At 38.6% G+C, this 12,675-nt stretch overlaps 1 protein-coding gene across 1 annotated transcript; it reads right to left on the reverse strand.

The window, feature by feature from the left end:
- Nucleotides 1-633: 633 nt before the first annotated feature.
- Nucleotides 634-8,603, reverse strand: si:dkey-7k24.5 (somatomedin-B and thrombospondin type-1 domain-containing protein). The gene is made up of 5 exons (XM_036571137.1): nucleotides 7,991-8,603; nucleotides 3,684-3,875; nucleotides 3,501-3,579; nucleotides 2,117-2,299; nucleotides 634-1,155 (listed from the first exon to the last, which is right to left on the reverse strand). Exons 1-5 carry the CDS (start codon nucleotides 8,232-8,234, stop codon nucleotides 1,038-1,040), a joined length of 816 nt encoding a protein of 271 aa, XP_036427030.1. The 5' UTR covers nucleotides 8,235-8,603; the 3' UTR covers nucleotides 634-1,037.
- Nucleotides 8,604-12,675: the final 4,072 nt, after the last annotated feature.

The following is a 12,675-nucleotide window of genomic DNA, read 5'->3' on the forward strand; positions in this document are numbered from 1 at the left end:
TCAGGAAAATTAGTTTTATTTTCTTCTAATCATTTTACCCACTGTTTTCAATTCACAATAATTAGAAAATGGAAAGCTTTAGAAGTAAAGAGACTTTTATTATGTTATTTAATGAGACGGCTCATGAAGATAGACGTTGTGCGTTTGTATGTGTTACGTTGCAACCAGAAAGCACAATCAACTGACCACTCGGTTTCCTTCTTTCTTATAAAACTAGTAAAATAGGAAATTTGAACAAGCATTTGACAATTGTGAAGGAGAAAAAAATAAGCATCCATTTAATTTCCAGGGAACTTACTAAAACAAAAAAGAGAGAATTGTTTACACCCCCTCCCCTCCTCCAAAACTCTTCTACGATGTTGTTTGTAGGTCTAAAGGCTGTGTGTTTTGTAAACTTTCTACCTGTTGACTTTCTATGCCGTCGTTTCTGTATGTGCGTTACGTTGTTCGAAGCATGTCGTACCTCTGGAGCCGTATCTTGTTCTGTATGTGACAATACGTTGTCTTGTAAAGAAAAAAGGAACTGAAATGTGTCAAAATGTCCTCTGATCTTTCTATTTCTTTTCGGTAAAAAAAGAAAACATTTCCCCCTTTGGCTGGCTGGACATCGAATAAATGATTCAAATGAACAAATTCCTTGTTGATTGTTTATTCCTACCTTTATAAACAGCTACAGTCATACGTCAGGAAAATATATGATTTCAAGTTGTGCTGTATAACACTTCCATAATAATGTCTGATACTTAAACTCTGTATAATATATTCCTGTACTGCTGTCTTATAGTTAACTATAACACTTGTGTAGTACCCTGTAGTAAAATATAATACTTGGCCCAATTGTCATGATTCCTATACTAGTCCAACAGAAATTCCTTTAGTATTACAACCCTTTTTCATAAGGGTATATCTGTATGTGCTGTATGCTCAACAAACAGGGTAGACAAACTCCTGAGACACATTCATATATGAACTTTACCTGGATGATCACAAGCTCCAGCATAAAGCAGAACATGGTATTGAATGTCCGTATGTGTATGTTAGATGAACAGAAAGCTATGTATAGTGGGACAAGAGCAGGAATCTCGACGGCGAACGCGCCTCCAAACCCCTCTGCATCGAGGGTTCCCCACGGCCTGCCACTGCAGAGACACTCTTCTGCAAAAGAAAGAGAGAGCAAATTTCATGTCTTTTCTCGGGGGCACAGTTACGAAAACGCAGAAGCTATATTCTCAAAGCAGTTTCGCAAGCTTTTTTCACTTCATTATCCCGAGGAGCCTTTTTTTCCCGATTTTTCACAGAATGTTCAAAGAAACATTACAATACTCTGACGCCTGGGGGCAAAAAATGTTCTATGAAACAAAAACGTTCTGTTCAAAATGCAGGGAAGGGCTCTCCATCGCTCACTATGACAATTGGTAATTTCGTCAACAAATGGAAAATATCCTCGTGCTGGGAAGACATGTGAACCCAATCTCTAATGCTTCTCTGGACTTTTAATTTGGTTTTGATTAAACAGGCAATCTCCCTTTTTCATTAACGAGCCTCGCAAAGCCCTGGAGTGCTCCAAATTACTGCAGAGCTGTTAAGTTAGCCTAAAGGCAAAACAAGTAGCAGTACACTTCAGCTGCCAGAAAACTGGACCGCCTCAAATTCTTACTGATATTCTTAAATGTAAGTGTGGATCGTAAGCATGAAGTGTATAGTACAGTAAGTGGCCTCCATCTGAGGAAACGGTCTCACTGTGCCCTCTAGTGGAGCATTCGGCACTGGTCCTTTGGATGGACCAGCTCTGGCAAAAACTAAACTACTGTCACTGTTCAAAAGTTTGGAATCATTGTTCTCAATAATATACAATCAATTTTGTTGGAGGTATAAACTGGTTCTAACTTCAGTTTTTACATAGTTTGTAGGAAGGTTTTTGGATGCGTCCACATGATGATGAATATAGTGCAGATTATTCCTTAATCATAGAGAAAGCTGTAAAAATCTATAAATGCATCACTGCAGAATATGATATTATAATTATTACTTAAATTATAATGTATAAGTTATTATTAAACAAAATAACAACAATTAATAATGTGACACGTGGTTCCAAGGAGGAGAGGAACCTGACCTGTCCTGCTCAACATCCTCTCCATCTCCAGAGCAGTGCTTCTGGCCAGCTGCTAGGGCTGGAGGCTGGCACTCCACACACACCTGGTGTCCCTCTCGCAGATACTGCATCCACTGGGTGTGAGGGCCGATGTTGTGCTGGCAAGCTGAGGTTAGTGAGGTGAGCTCAAACTCCACACAGTAGCTGCGCATAACACATATGTACATTACATGGTATGTTGAGACTTGAAAAAAAAGAAAAAGGTTGAATACACAAAGATAGGACCACTCTTCCGTAGCCCATTTCGTTTATAGTTTTAAGCCTTTTACTTCATACACAAGCAAACTGGGATTGCAAGCATATGGCATTTGTGACATGCTGCTGGTGTAGATTTGTGCCAGTTTCCTCCCTTTCAAAAGTTTCCATTGACTTATGGGCACTTTGCAAGCATGAAAATCAAATTGATTTAATAATTTCTTGCAGATTTTGCTATGAGCTACAGCTCATATCCATCAAACTGACTTACAGTAATGCAAAAATTATAAATACAAAAAAAAAAATTTATTCAGCGATACAAATTATTTGCATAATACGTGCAAAAAAAACTTACCAACCCAAAACACTTTCGCTTTGCTATGAAACTGGACAGTGCAAAGATTATGGCATTTTTTATATTGCATGTTTATTTTTCTTTCATGTTAAATTTAGCAAATAAATAGAAACTGTGCCCTAAAATTTCCAGAAAATGCCATATTATGTTTGTTCTCTGTAGAGGAGGTGCTAACTTATTTTCACTTAGAAAATCAATAAAATTTTTAATGTAAATTGACTGAGGGTGTTCTTCGCATTCAAACGTATTTTGTAAATTATGTACACTTTTTTGTTTGTTTGGCCTCCCTGATTTTAACATAACCTGTTGGTAAGAGTGACTATATATATATATTATATATATATATAGACAGAATTACACAAAGAATCTTTTCAATATTATGCAAATTGTTATAAGTAATCAGATAATTGCCGCAGTTAGCAACATATTCCAAAGATCCAAATGAGGAGAGATCCTGCTTTTGCTGTTTTTTGCCATTTTTGTAGGAGAGGCATGTGATGAACATCTGGTCATGTGACACTAAATTTAAAAAATGAATCACATTTTTTTCTGTAAAAATCAGTTACATTATAGTTTTTTTGCAGCTGAAAGGGAAACACGTTTTGGCAGCTTTTGTAAAATATTATTGATAATTGCTGTTTCTTTTAATAAAAAAACCTGATGCAGACAAAAGCTACTCAAGAATTAGGTGCACTTCCCCCTGTAGCATGCTAAACTGAGTTAGAAGCCAAGTCTATAAGCTGCTTCACTACTAAACAGGATGACTACAAAATCTGTGGGACACTGAAGTCACACCCTATGACATCGTTCCTGTCAGAGACCTCCCTCTTCTTGCGAGCGTTGCCATAGCCACCAGTGGTTATGAGTGCAGGGACTATAGATTGGGGAAGACAGAAACAGAGAGGTCATGGCTAATGGTCAGAAATATAAAGCTGTTGACTTAAAGAACATATGGTCTCTAGTTGTGACCTGGCTTACCCAGAGACTGGAGGCAATGTCCATGCTGGTCATGATACTCCGCGCACCCAGCTGTCTGCTGGAGAGGAGGACATGGCTTTCCTCCATTCTGAGGCTCCTGCAGCACCCGTCTTTGCCGCACACGCACTGTTGCCTTGCAGGGCTCCGAGCAGCCTGACCACACACTCCACTCACTGACCACACAAGGTACAGCTGATACAGACACAAACAAAAAACAAGTCAAAGCTTGCATTCAGGACAGGGATTCTGGAGAAGCACAGCAGCAGGTTAATGGATCTCCACTTCAAAAATGTTTTTTATTTTTGCATCACAGATGTTCACAAGTCACTTTATGTGAGCCAAATTTAAGTTTCGATTCTCTGAGGTGCAAATCAGAGTCCTGTTTTGAGTCTCTGAGAAGTGAGTTAGAGTCAATTTTCAAGCCTCTGAGGTGCGAATCAGAGTCAGGTTTTGAGCCTCTGAGATGCAAGTCACAGTCAAGTTTTGAGTCTCTAACATGCGAGTCAGTGTCAAGTTTCAAATCGCTGAGGTGTGAGTCAGAGTCAAATGTCGAGTCTCTAAGGTGTGAATCAGTCAAGTATCAATTCTCTAAGATGCGAGTCAGAGTCAAGTTTCGAGACTCTGAAGCGTGAGTGACTGCGATAACATCCATCAGACTGAAGGTTTTTCTGATAAAAGGTTATAATAAAAGTCTCATTATTTGAAGCCACTCAGCCGAACAGCTGCAACAGAATGACATCACAGTAACTATGCATGCTGTTTTCAACATTGACAAGGTGCACTCATAACGCCAGAAACTACAGGTTTAAAGGTTTGGCACGTGTTTTTGTTTCTCAAGTTAAAATGTCACAAGTATTTTTCTCTAGAGTCAAGCTATGAAGTCAGTTAAGGGCAAGTTAGAGTCAAATTATGAGTTAGTCAAGGGTGAGTCTGAGACAACTGCCCATCTCTGGGGCCTCTGTTACACAACTGGCTTCTGTGAGATAATTAGCAAGCTAAATAAATTTGGTAATGCCAACCATTTTTTCAAGATGCCCAAGTGTAACGTATATGAATAACTGCTTTACCTTATATCAGGGTATGCTATGCCTTTAGCTTGCCAACTGTCTTACTAATTACTAATTGTAGTTTATTACGTAAAAGCCCAGTTTCAATTTAGCTATTTTAGTGTTAGAGTTCTAATGTTAAGCAATTGCATTTTTTTTTTATCTTAACTGGTAGAGAGAGCGTTTACTGTGATGCCCACTCTGCCATTCAGTACATCATTGTGCTAAGATGTCTTTGGGAAACTGATTTTTTTATTATTATCATTATTATTATTATTATTATTATTTATTTATTTATTTCTTGCTTTGGCTTAAAAACAGCTATAGCTGCCATTTTCAGGTTTGAAGGAAATTGCATCAGATCTCAATCATTTCTGAGCAGGTTCTATGTCTAAAATCTACATTTATGTTGACTCGACCTCTTATCCTTCTAAGAGGTCATCTAACAAACTTCACTTGAGCTAATACAGTATTTCAGCTGTTGTAAGGAAGGCATTGGGAAAATGATGAGCAAGTCACATGTTAAAAACAGTTTTGAAAAGGAGGGAGTAAAACGGAATGCCCTCTCAGACATATTGAGAGAGCACCAGGAGAGCTTATATGCAAAGGAGTGCTTGGCAAGTGCACACTCATCATATTTGATTTATTGAGCTTTCCATTATTACACGGTTGAATTGGCAATAAGACACTGCACTGTTCCCAGCAACGTAGACACAATATGAAAGACAGATAAACTGATCTAATCTATATGTCCAGAAGAAGTCTACTGTAAAATGCATTAAATATCTGAAAATACAAAATAAAATGTAAGGCAAGAGGCAAAGAAACCTTGTGTGTTTAAAAAAATATACAAACATATTTTATATTAAACTGTGGTAGGTCACCTGAAAGAGGGAAAAAGTGATTAACACTTAGAAGAAGAAGTGCAATACCAATACTGACGTTTTTGTGCAGGGCTATTCAGAAAGCATAACAGTCAAGACTTTATCAAGACCCTCATCATATCGTTTATTTACAAAATGTTGGTAGACCATCATATAAAGCAGTTGGCAGTCAAACAACTGTGGGAACGAGAGCTTGCCAGTGCTGGTCCCTCTTTGGATTGGAACACTATATGGGCTAATTTAAGTCACTCTTCTAAAAGCTTATTCACTACAAAATAATTCACAGGGCATATGCAACACCTTACAGGAGATATCAAATGAAATGTATTTCTAGTTATACCTGCAATATTTGTAACTCTGCACCTGGTACATGTATGCATATGCTCTGGGAATGTTCTAAAGTAGCAGATATATGGACCTCTACAGTACATATATTATCTAAAGTACTTGATCTCAGTGTTCCACTGTCGCCACATTAATGTCTTTTAAATGACGACTCGGCTCTTCAGTTTTCTTCGATTCAACGAAGGTTGTTGATGGCAGGTATTACATCTAACAAGAAGACTGTCTTGCAACTTTGGATTGCCCCACAGCTTTCAGCTATGAAATTCTGGATTTGTAGTTTTCAAAATATAGTTTGGATGGAACATCTTACAGCTAAGCTTAACAAGGCAAAACAGAAGACAATAAGAAACTGGGAGAATTTATATGACTCTATTCGAGAACTTTAGTTTTCAATTATATTATGTAATGTTGTTTAGTTGTGTAGTTCTTTATATATTGTCTTTGCTTTATTTTTGATTTGTGTGTATTTCTAAAATGTATGACACTGTCTTGCCTTCCCCTCCCCCTTACCTCTCCCCACCCTCGTTGTAAAACATGAGGTAAAATGCAATAAAAAGTTGATCACAAAAAAAAAGACCCTCAATCATAATTCTAAATCTAGGCGAGGGTCTGCTCCGCACAGCACAATCCACATTATTGGATTGACTCTTCCAATAAGGTCCAAAAGGCGCAGTCCACTACCAGGAACTGTTTTTATTTCATCGCTTATGAAAAAATAATACAATTTGTTTTGTCATATTAAATTTCTTAAACAAGATTACGTCATTGTTCACTGTCATTTACTGAAAGACAAAACTCAGTATTTGGTAAATCCACCATTCACCCTAATCACAGCTTGAATAATTTTCTGCAGTTGAAGTTTCTGCAGGACTGGAGAATTCGCATCATTCTTGCTCTCTTTTAGAGCAGCCCACATGGTGTTCTGAGATGGCTTAGCATATTATATAGTATATTATTTGTCTTTTTTTCTTTTTAAGCTTTTAAATTTTAGGCTTTCAGAAAATGATCTTAAGGCTTATTATCTAGTAACTACTAAAAAACTTCTACACAAATAATAATAATAATAATAAAAATAACAATACATTTCCAAAACTAAAAAAAAACATTTGTCATAGTTTTTATTAACTTCTTCTCAATTACGTATCCAGGCACAGTTTCCCAAAAGCGTCTAAGTGTTAAGATCATCTTAAATGAGAGAGTGAGAGAGTGTTTACTGTGATGCTCACTCTATCATTCAATACATCTTTGTGCTAAGATGACTTCAGGAAACTGACTTTCTTATTTAGCTTTTTGAAAAAAGACGAAATAAAAAGTTCTTGTTGGTAGACATATGGACTCGCTGTGGAATGAACACCTGAGTGTGCACAGAAGTCCAGCTGGACACAAATGAAGAGGTAATACCACATTGTACAGGTCTTACCATATTCCACCAATTTTTCAAAATTTCTGCATACTTCAACAGTTAAGAACCAATTTATAGAGTCAGCATTAACATTCAAAGTCGTTTAGTGTTTTGATGTGAAAGGCTCGTTTCTAGGGGCTTAGAATTGTTCATAATAGTGGTGATAATAACCAGGCATCTAAGATTTATGCCTCTAAAAACTTTCTCGCAGAAATTTATTCCATGAAATGATAACAAATACACTGCCTGATACGTTATTTATAATAATGTGAGATGAGATTTTGGTCTAAAACATATTTCTAAATCATTTTTTTACCAACAATTTCTGTTTTGTTTTAATACTATAACATTATCAGCATTACATCTAAAAACTTAAAAGGCACATGTAGGTGCACTGGTCATTTGGGACGTAAATAAAATGGCTGTATTTGCATTGTAGACATTGCAACCCGTGGTTCTCATCACCACCACTGTAAAGAAAGAAAGATTCTCCACAGCGCACAATTTTCCATCAAAACTCTCTAAATGAATTCATGCAGAGTTCAAAGTTCAAAATCTCTTTCACATCACGCTATTCTTAAAGCTTCAGTGTACAGACCACGTGTAAAAAAGCTTCCAGCCTCTTCTCACCTGGACACGCCTGGTCGTAGTCGTAGCAACAGTCCAGCAGAGTCCTGCACGCCTGGTCGCAGTAACACTCCCCGTGAGCGCGGTCCGTCCTCCAGCCGCGGCTGAGGCAGGAGCTCTCCCGGCCGCTGCAGCAGAGTCCCGCGGCCAGGCAGCCCTCCGCCTCGGGCCCGGCCTCAGCCCGCCGCGCCAGCGCTATTAGCATTAGCATCGGCCACGCGCGATCCCACGCGCGAGCTGACATCATTGCCTCACGCGACGGAGCAACTAACAACTTCACTACAGCTGAGGTTTTTCCCTCAGTGCACTTCACTCATTACTGCTCTTCAGAATCAGCCGAGTCTGAGACGAATAGGAGCGAAGAGGCCTAAATGAGTCAGTCAAAATCATATATAAACTACCAAACACAACCGAAGGTGAAGTTTTCCCACACAGTTCAGCTCCTGAGATCCACGGCCAAGCACATGTTGCTTTGTCACACTTCTTGACTCGTTTTAAATGAGGTCAGAACAAAGTTCATCACAGGTGGAAGTTGTTGGCACAACAAACGATGAAGGCGATGATAAGAGAAAGCAGAGTGCAATCTACCAGCCCAGTTCCACTGACAGCTGGATTAGACCATGTTCCAGTGTTTCCCCCTCTTTGGGTATATTGAAGCAGCCACATGTGAAATTTCACTCTGGTTTTAGGAGAAGGGGTCCGCTTGTGTACTGGAGGGCCCTGTTCTCCAGTGTTTTCTTAGCTGGTATGTACTGTGCAGTGGTGCTGAAATATCTGAAAAGGATGGATTAATTTAATTCCTATTACCAGAGCGCAGTCATGCAGAAAAAACAATACTGTAGGTGCTGCAGTGATGTGGGGCCTCATTCATATACAGATTGTCAGGCACAGAGAGAGAGAGAGAGAAAGAGAGAATGCATGTACCAGTGAGCGTAATACATTTGCATGTGCGCAAGTATAAAGTCCACAAAGGATAATGAGAACGCCATCCATATTTACTGTGCTGCTTACAAGCTCCATACCATGCATATTCACCATAAGGGCATGCAAACTTAACACTTCCTTAAAATCAACCTGAAATCAAAATGGAAATTTTTCATGCATTGTTAGTTGCAGATAATGTCATATAATACTATGTAAAAGACAAAATTAATGTTTTCCCATAGTCTGATCTAAGTGTAATGACTTTTGCCCGCCTCTAAAATATATTCAGATTTTTGCACCAGCAGTAGGGGAAAATAATGTTCCTCAATAATATCACGTTTCACCTCCCCTTCCAAACGACCATCCTATCATTAAGAGATAACACTCTCTAGCTCAGAGACCCTCCCTGATGGCCAAGGTCTTCTAGGGAAGGCCAGTTCATGTCCGTCATTCTTAATTCATTTTTCCAGTAGAATTATGCTTATAAATGAACCCAGTATTACTGACTCTTGTTTTGAATGGAAACAAAAGGTTTAAATTCTTGAAACATCTAGTGGAAATGGCCAATCAGAAATTGTTTTTCTTTGGGTAACTTGGTAGATATAGCTAAGCGAGCTCTTATAGGTTAGGGCATTAAATCATGCTTGGTTTCCAATAAATGGGACCAATTTAGTGAGAAAAAATGTCACATGACTGTGAAAATGAGCAGCCCTAATCAGTGGATTGTTATAAATGAAAAACATCAACAGCAGCTCAAATAGACGCCTTTACTGAACATGAGACAATGTAAAATAAATGCTAATAAATCTGTCACAAGCTTCAGGTAAAACATAAAACGTCTCTTAGAAGCTTCAGGTGTCTGTGTTTAAACTAGAATGACCAAAAAATGTTCATGCAAATCATTGTTAGCTTAGTGCTAACAAACTACCATAAGAGCGCTAGCAGAAATAAGCATTATTAAAGAGGGTTTTTTCCACTTATTTTGACTGAATTTTGACATTTATGGCTCAAATTGAAGGTCTAGCTCTAATAGTCATGGTTTACCACTGCTGATATCATGTTTCATTCAGAAATGCACAGATCAGCCCTAAAATTAAAGGCACAGGGTGTAAGATTTAGTGGCATCTAGCGGTGAGGTGCAGATTGCTACCAACTGAATATTTCTTCCTCACCCCTCCCTTTCCAAGCATGTAGTAGAATCTACGGTGGCCATCAGGTTTTCTGCCATCGCCACTCTCGGTTTCGTTTTGCTTTTTCATGTTTTTGCTTATTTGAGAATGAGGATTCAGGGTTTAATGCCTTTTCTTGTGCTGAATAATGAGTATGATTCTCCTTTTGTCAAAATGTGGGTTCTCAAACTTCTCAAAACACAAAATGGTTAGCCAGCCTCAGCAGCAACCACAGATTTTTATTCTTTCTGTGTCTTCCAACCAGTGCCACAGTGCCACTAAGTTCAAGCTGCTGCTTCAAAGTAAAAACACAAAAGGCACTCTTTAGAGCCAGTGTTTGGTTTGTCCATTCTGGGCTACTGTTGAAATATGGCAGCGCAACATAGCAGCCTCTGTTAGAAGAGAAGCTGCTCCCTATGTAGGTATGAAGGGCTCATTTGAAGCTAACAAAAACACAATCATTTGTAGTTAGAGGTGATTATACACTAATAAAAACATGGTTTTGTATACTATATTCCATTTCTGATAATAAATCACCCTAAATCTTACATATTGCATCTGTAAAACCACCTCCATGTTTCTTCACTCATTGTCCATTTTATCAGCTGCATTTACCATATAGGTGCACTTTGTAGTTCTACAATTACAGACTGTAGTCCGTTTCTCTGCATACATTGGCAGCCACCTATTATCCTCTTCGTTAATGGTCAGGACCCCCACAGAGCAGGTTTTATTTGGGTGGTGGATTATTTTCAGCACCGCTCTGACACTGATGTGGTGATGGGTTAGTGTGTGTTGTGCTGGTATGAGCGGATGAGACACAGCAGTGCTGCTGGAGTTTTTAAGTCCACTCACTGTCCACTCTATTGGACACTCCTAGTTGGTCAGCCTTGTAGGTGTAAAGTCAGAGACAATAGCTAATCTGCTGCTGCACAGTTTGTGTTGGTCATCCTCTAGTCCTTCATTGGTGGTCAGTTTCTGCCCACCGGAGGGTGTTGGCTGGATATTTTTGGTTGGTTCTCAGTCCAGCAGTGACACTGAGGTAAACTCCAGCAGCACTGCTGTGTCTGATCCACTCAGACCAGCGCAACAAACACTTACATGCCACCACCACGTCAGTGTCACTGCAGTGCTGAGAATGATCCACCACCCAAATAATACCTGCTCTGTGGTGGTCCTGTGGGGGTCCTGACCATTAAAGAACAGGTTGAAAGGGGGCTAACAAGTACGCAGAGAAACAGATGGACTACAGTCTGTAACTGTAGAATTACAAAGTGCACCTATATAGTAAGTGGAGCTAAAAATGCACAAGGAGGGTAGAAATAGGGAGGTAGTTTTAATGTTATGGCTGATTAGTGTACATCACAGTATGGAAAAAAGATGAGCTATGATTTCTGATATATGTTGACAATTCTAATGTTTAAGACTTGTTATTCAGTAACTACTATAGACTGTTCTGAAACTACTATGAAATGCAGTGACCCATGAATAGTATGAAAATTATATGGTTATGAGGGTGAGGAACTGAAATGTGGACCCACATACAGACCCCTAGGGGTTAAATGGAAAAAAAAAGACCTGGTGGCCTAGCATTTAGGGTTTTTTTTGTATGCCCTACACATTAAAAATAAGTACAAATTATTTTCATGGCTTTTAATTTCAGGACCTGGTGATAAATAAAGACCATATTAAAATGCAACAGAAAGTGGTGCCACCATTAATAAGGCAAGACAAAAAGTAAAAAATGCCAAGTCTACAGCAACCAGCTCAAAAAAAGAATGGTAAGGAACCCAAAATATCTTGCCCAGGGCTTTAACGAGTATTTATTGCCTTTCATCCACACTGGATTAAGAGCTGATAATTTAATGACAGGCTGAAATCCCATTTCCCTTTAAAAGGAGCTGTCTGGTCCCAGTGGACAATATATTTGCATTTGCATGAGCAAATGACCAAAGTTCATTATGAAAATGAGATTGTGCTAATTGATTAGTCCATTATGCAAATGACATCCTACTAATTGATTCTCAGTACTAATTATTCAGTTTTTAGTCATGGCATCACCATGTGACGTATATTTATAGATGTATGTGTGGTATCTATTAATATAACAACAATACAGCAATTAATGTTGCATCTTTTAAAATATGTGAAGTGAGGGCATTGTTTCCTTGTTTGCCATGAGTGCCCTCTTAAGCTCAATTTACAAAAGCATTCTTTTTTCCATTTTCCTTGAAATTATGGTAAAATTGTGCATTAGCTTTTTTTTTAACATCAAGTAATTGTACAGTTCACAAAAGGGAGTTCTTCATTAACCTTTAAACAAATGGCCTGTTAGATTCAACAAGAAGGAAAACCTGGACAAGATAGCCTTTAGGCATGGTGAAGAACACATAGAACAGAACCAAGAAAGACGTGAAGTTTCCTTTAGACTACTCAGAGGAAACCCTGAAGGCCAACGGTTATCCCCTGTTCTGGGTGAGGCATGCAAATGGCGCACAGATGCATGTCTGGTTGTATTAGTATTGTGAATAACTAATGTTTCCCAACAGTGACATACAAAGGTCATGGTACAGAATAAATAAAAATGGTCCAACA

The sequence above is a fragment of the Colossoma macropomum genome, unplaced genomic scaffold (assembly GCF_904425465.1).
Source record: "Colossoma macropomum unplaced genomic scaffold, Colossoma_macropomum, whole genome shotgun sequence".
Lineage (NCBI taxonomy): Eukaryota > Metazoa > Chordata > Actinopteri > Characiformes > Serrasalmidae > Colossoma > Colossoma macropomum.

What these genes read in the sequence shown, in the direction of transcription:
- si:dkey-7k24.5 (XM_036571137.1), bottom strand. Translation starts at nt 8,234, where the DNA reads ATGATGTCAGCTCGCGCGTGGGATCGCGCGTGGCCGATGCTAATGCTA. An exon ending in GACAGGAACGATGTCATAGG is followed by an intron (nt 2,300 to 3,500) that starts GTGTGACTTCAG and finishes TGTTATGCGCAG; the next exon opens with CTACTGTGTGGAGTTTGAGC. An exon ending in GAGGATGTTGAGCAGGACAG is followed by an intron (nt 1,156 to 2,116) that starts GTCAGGTTCCTC and finishes TTTCTTTTGCAG; the next exon opens with AAGAGTGTCTCTGCAGTGGC.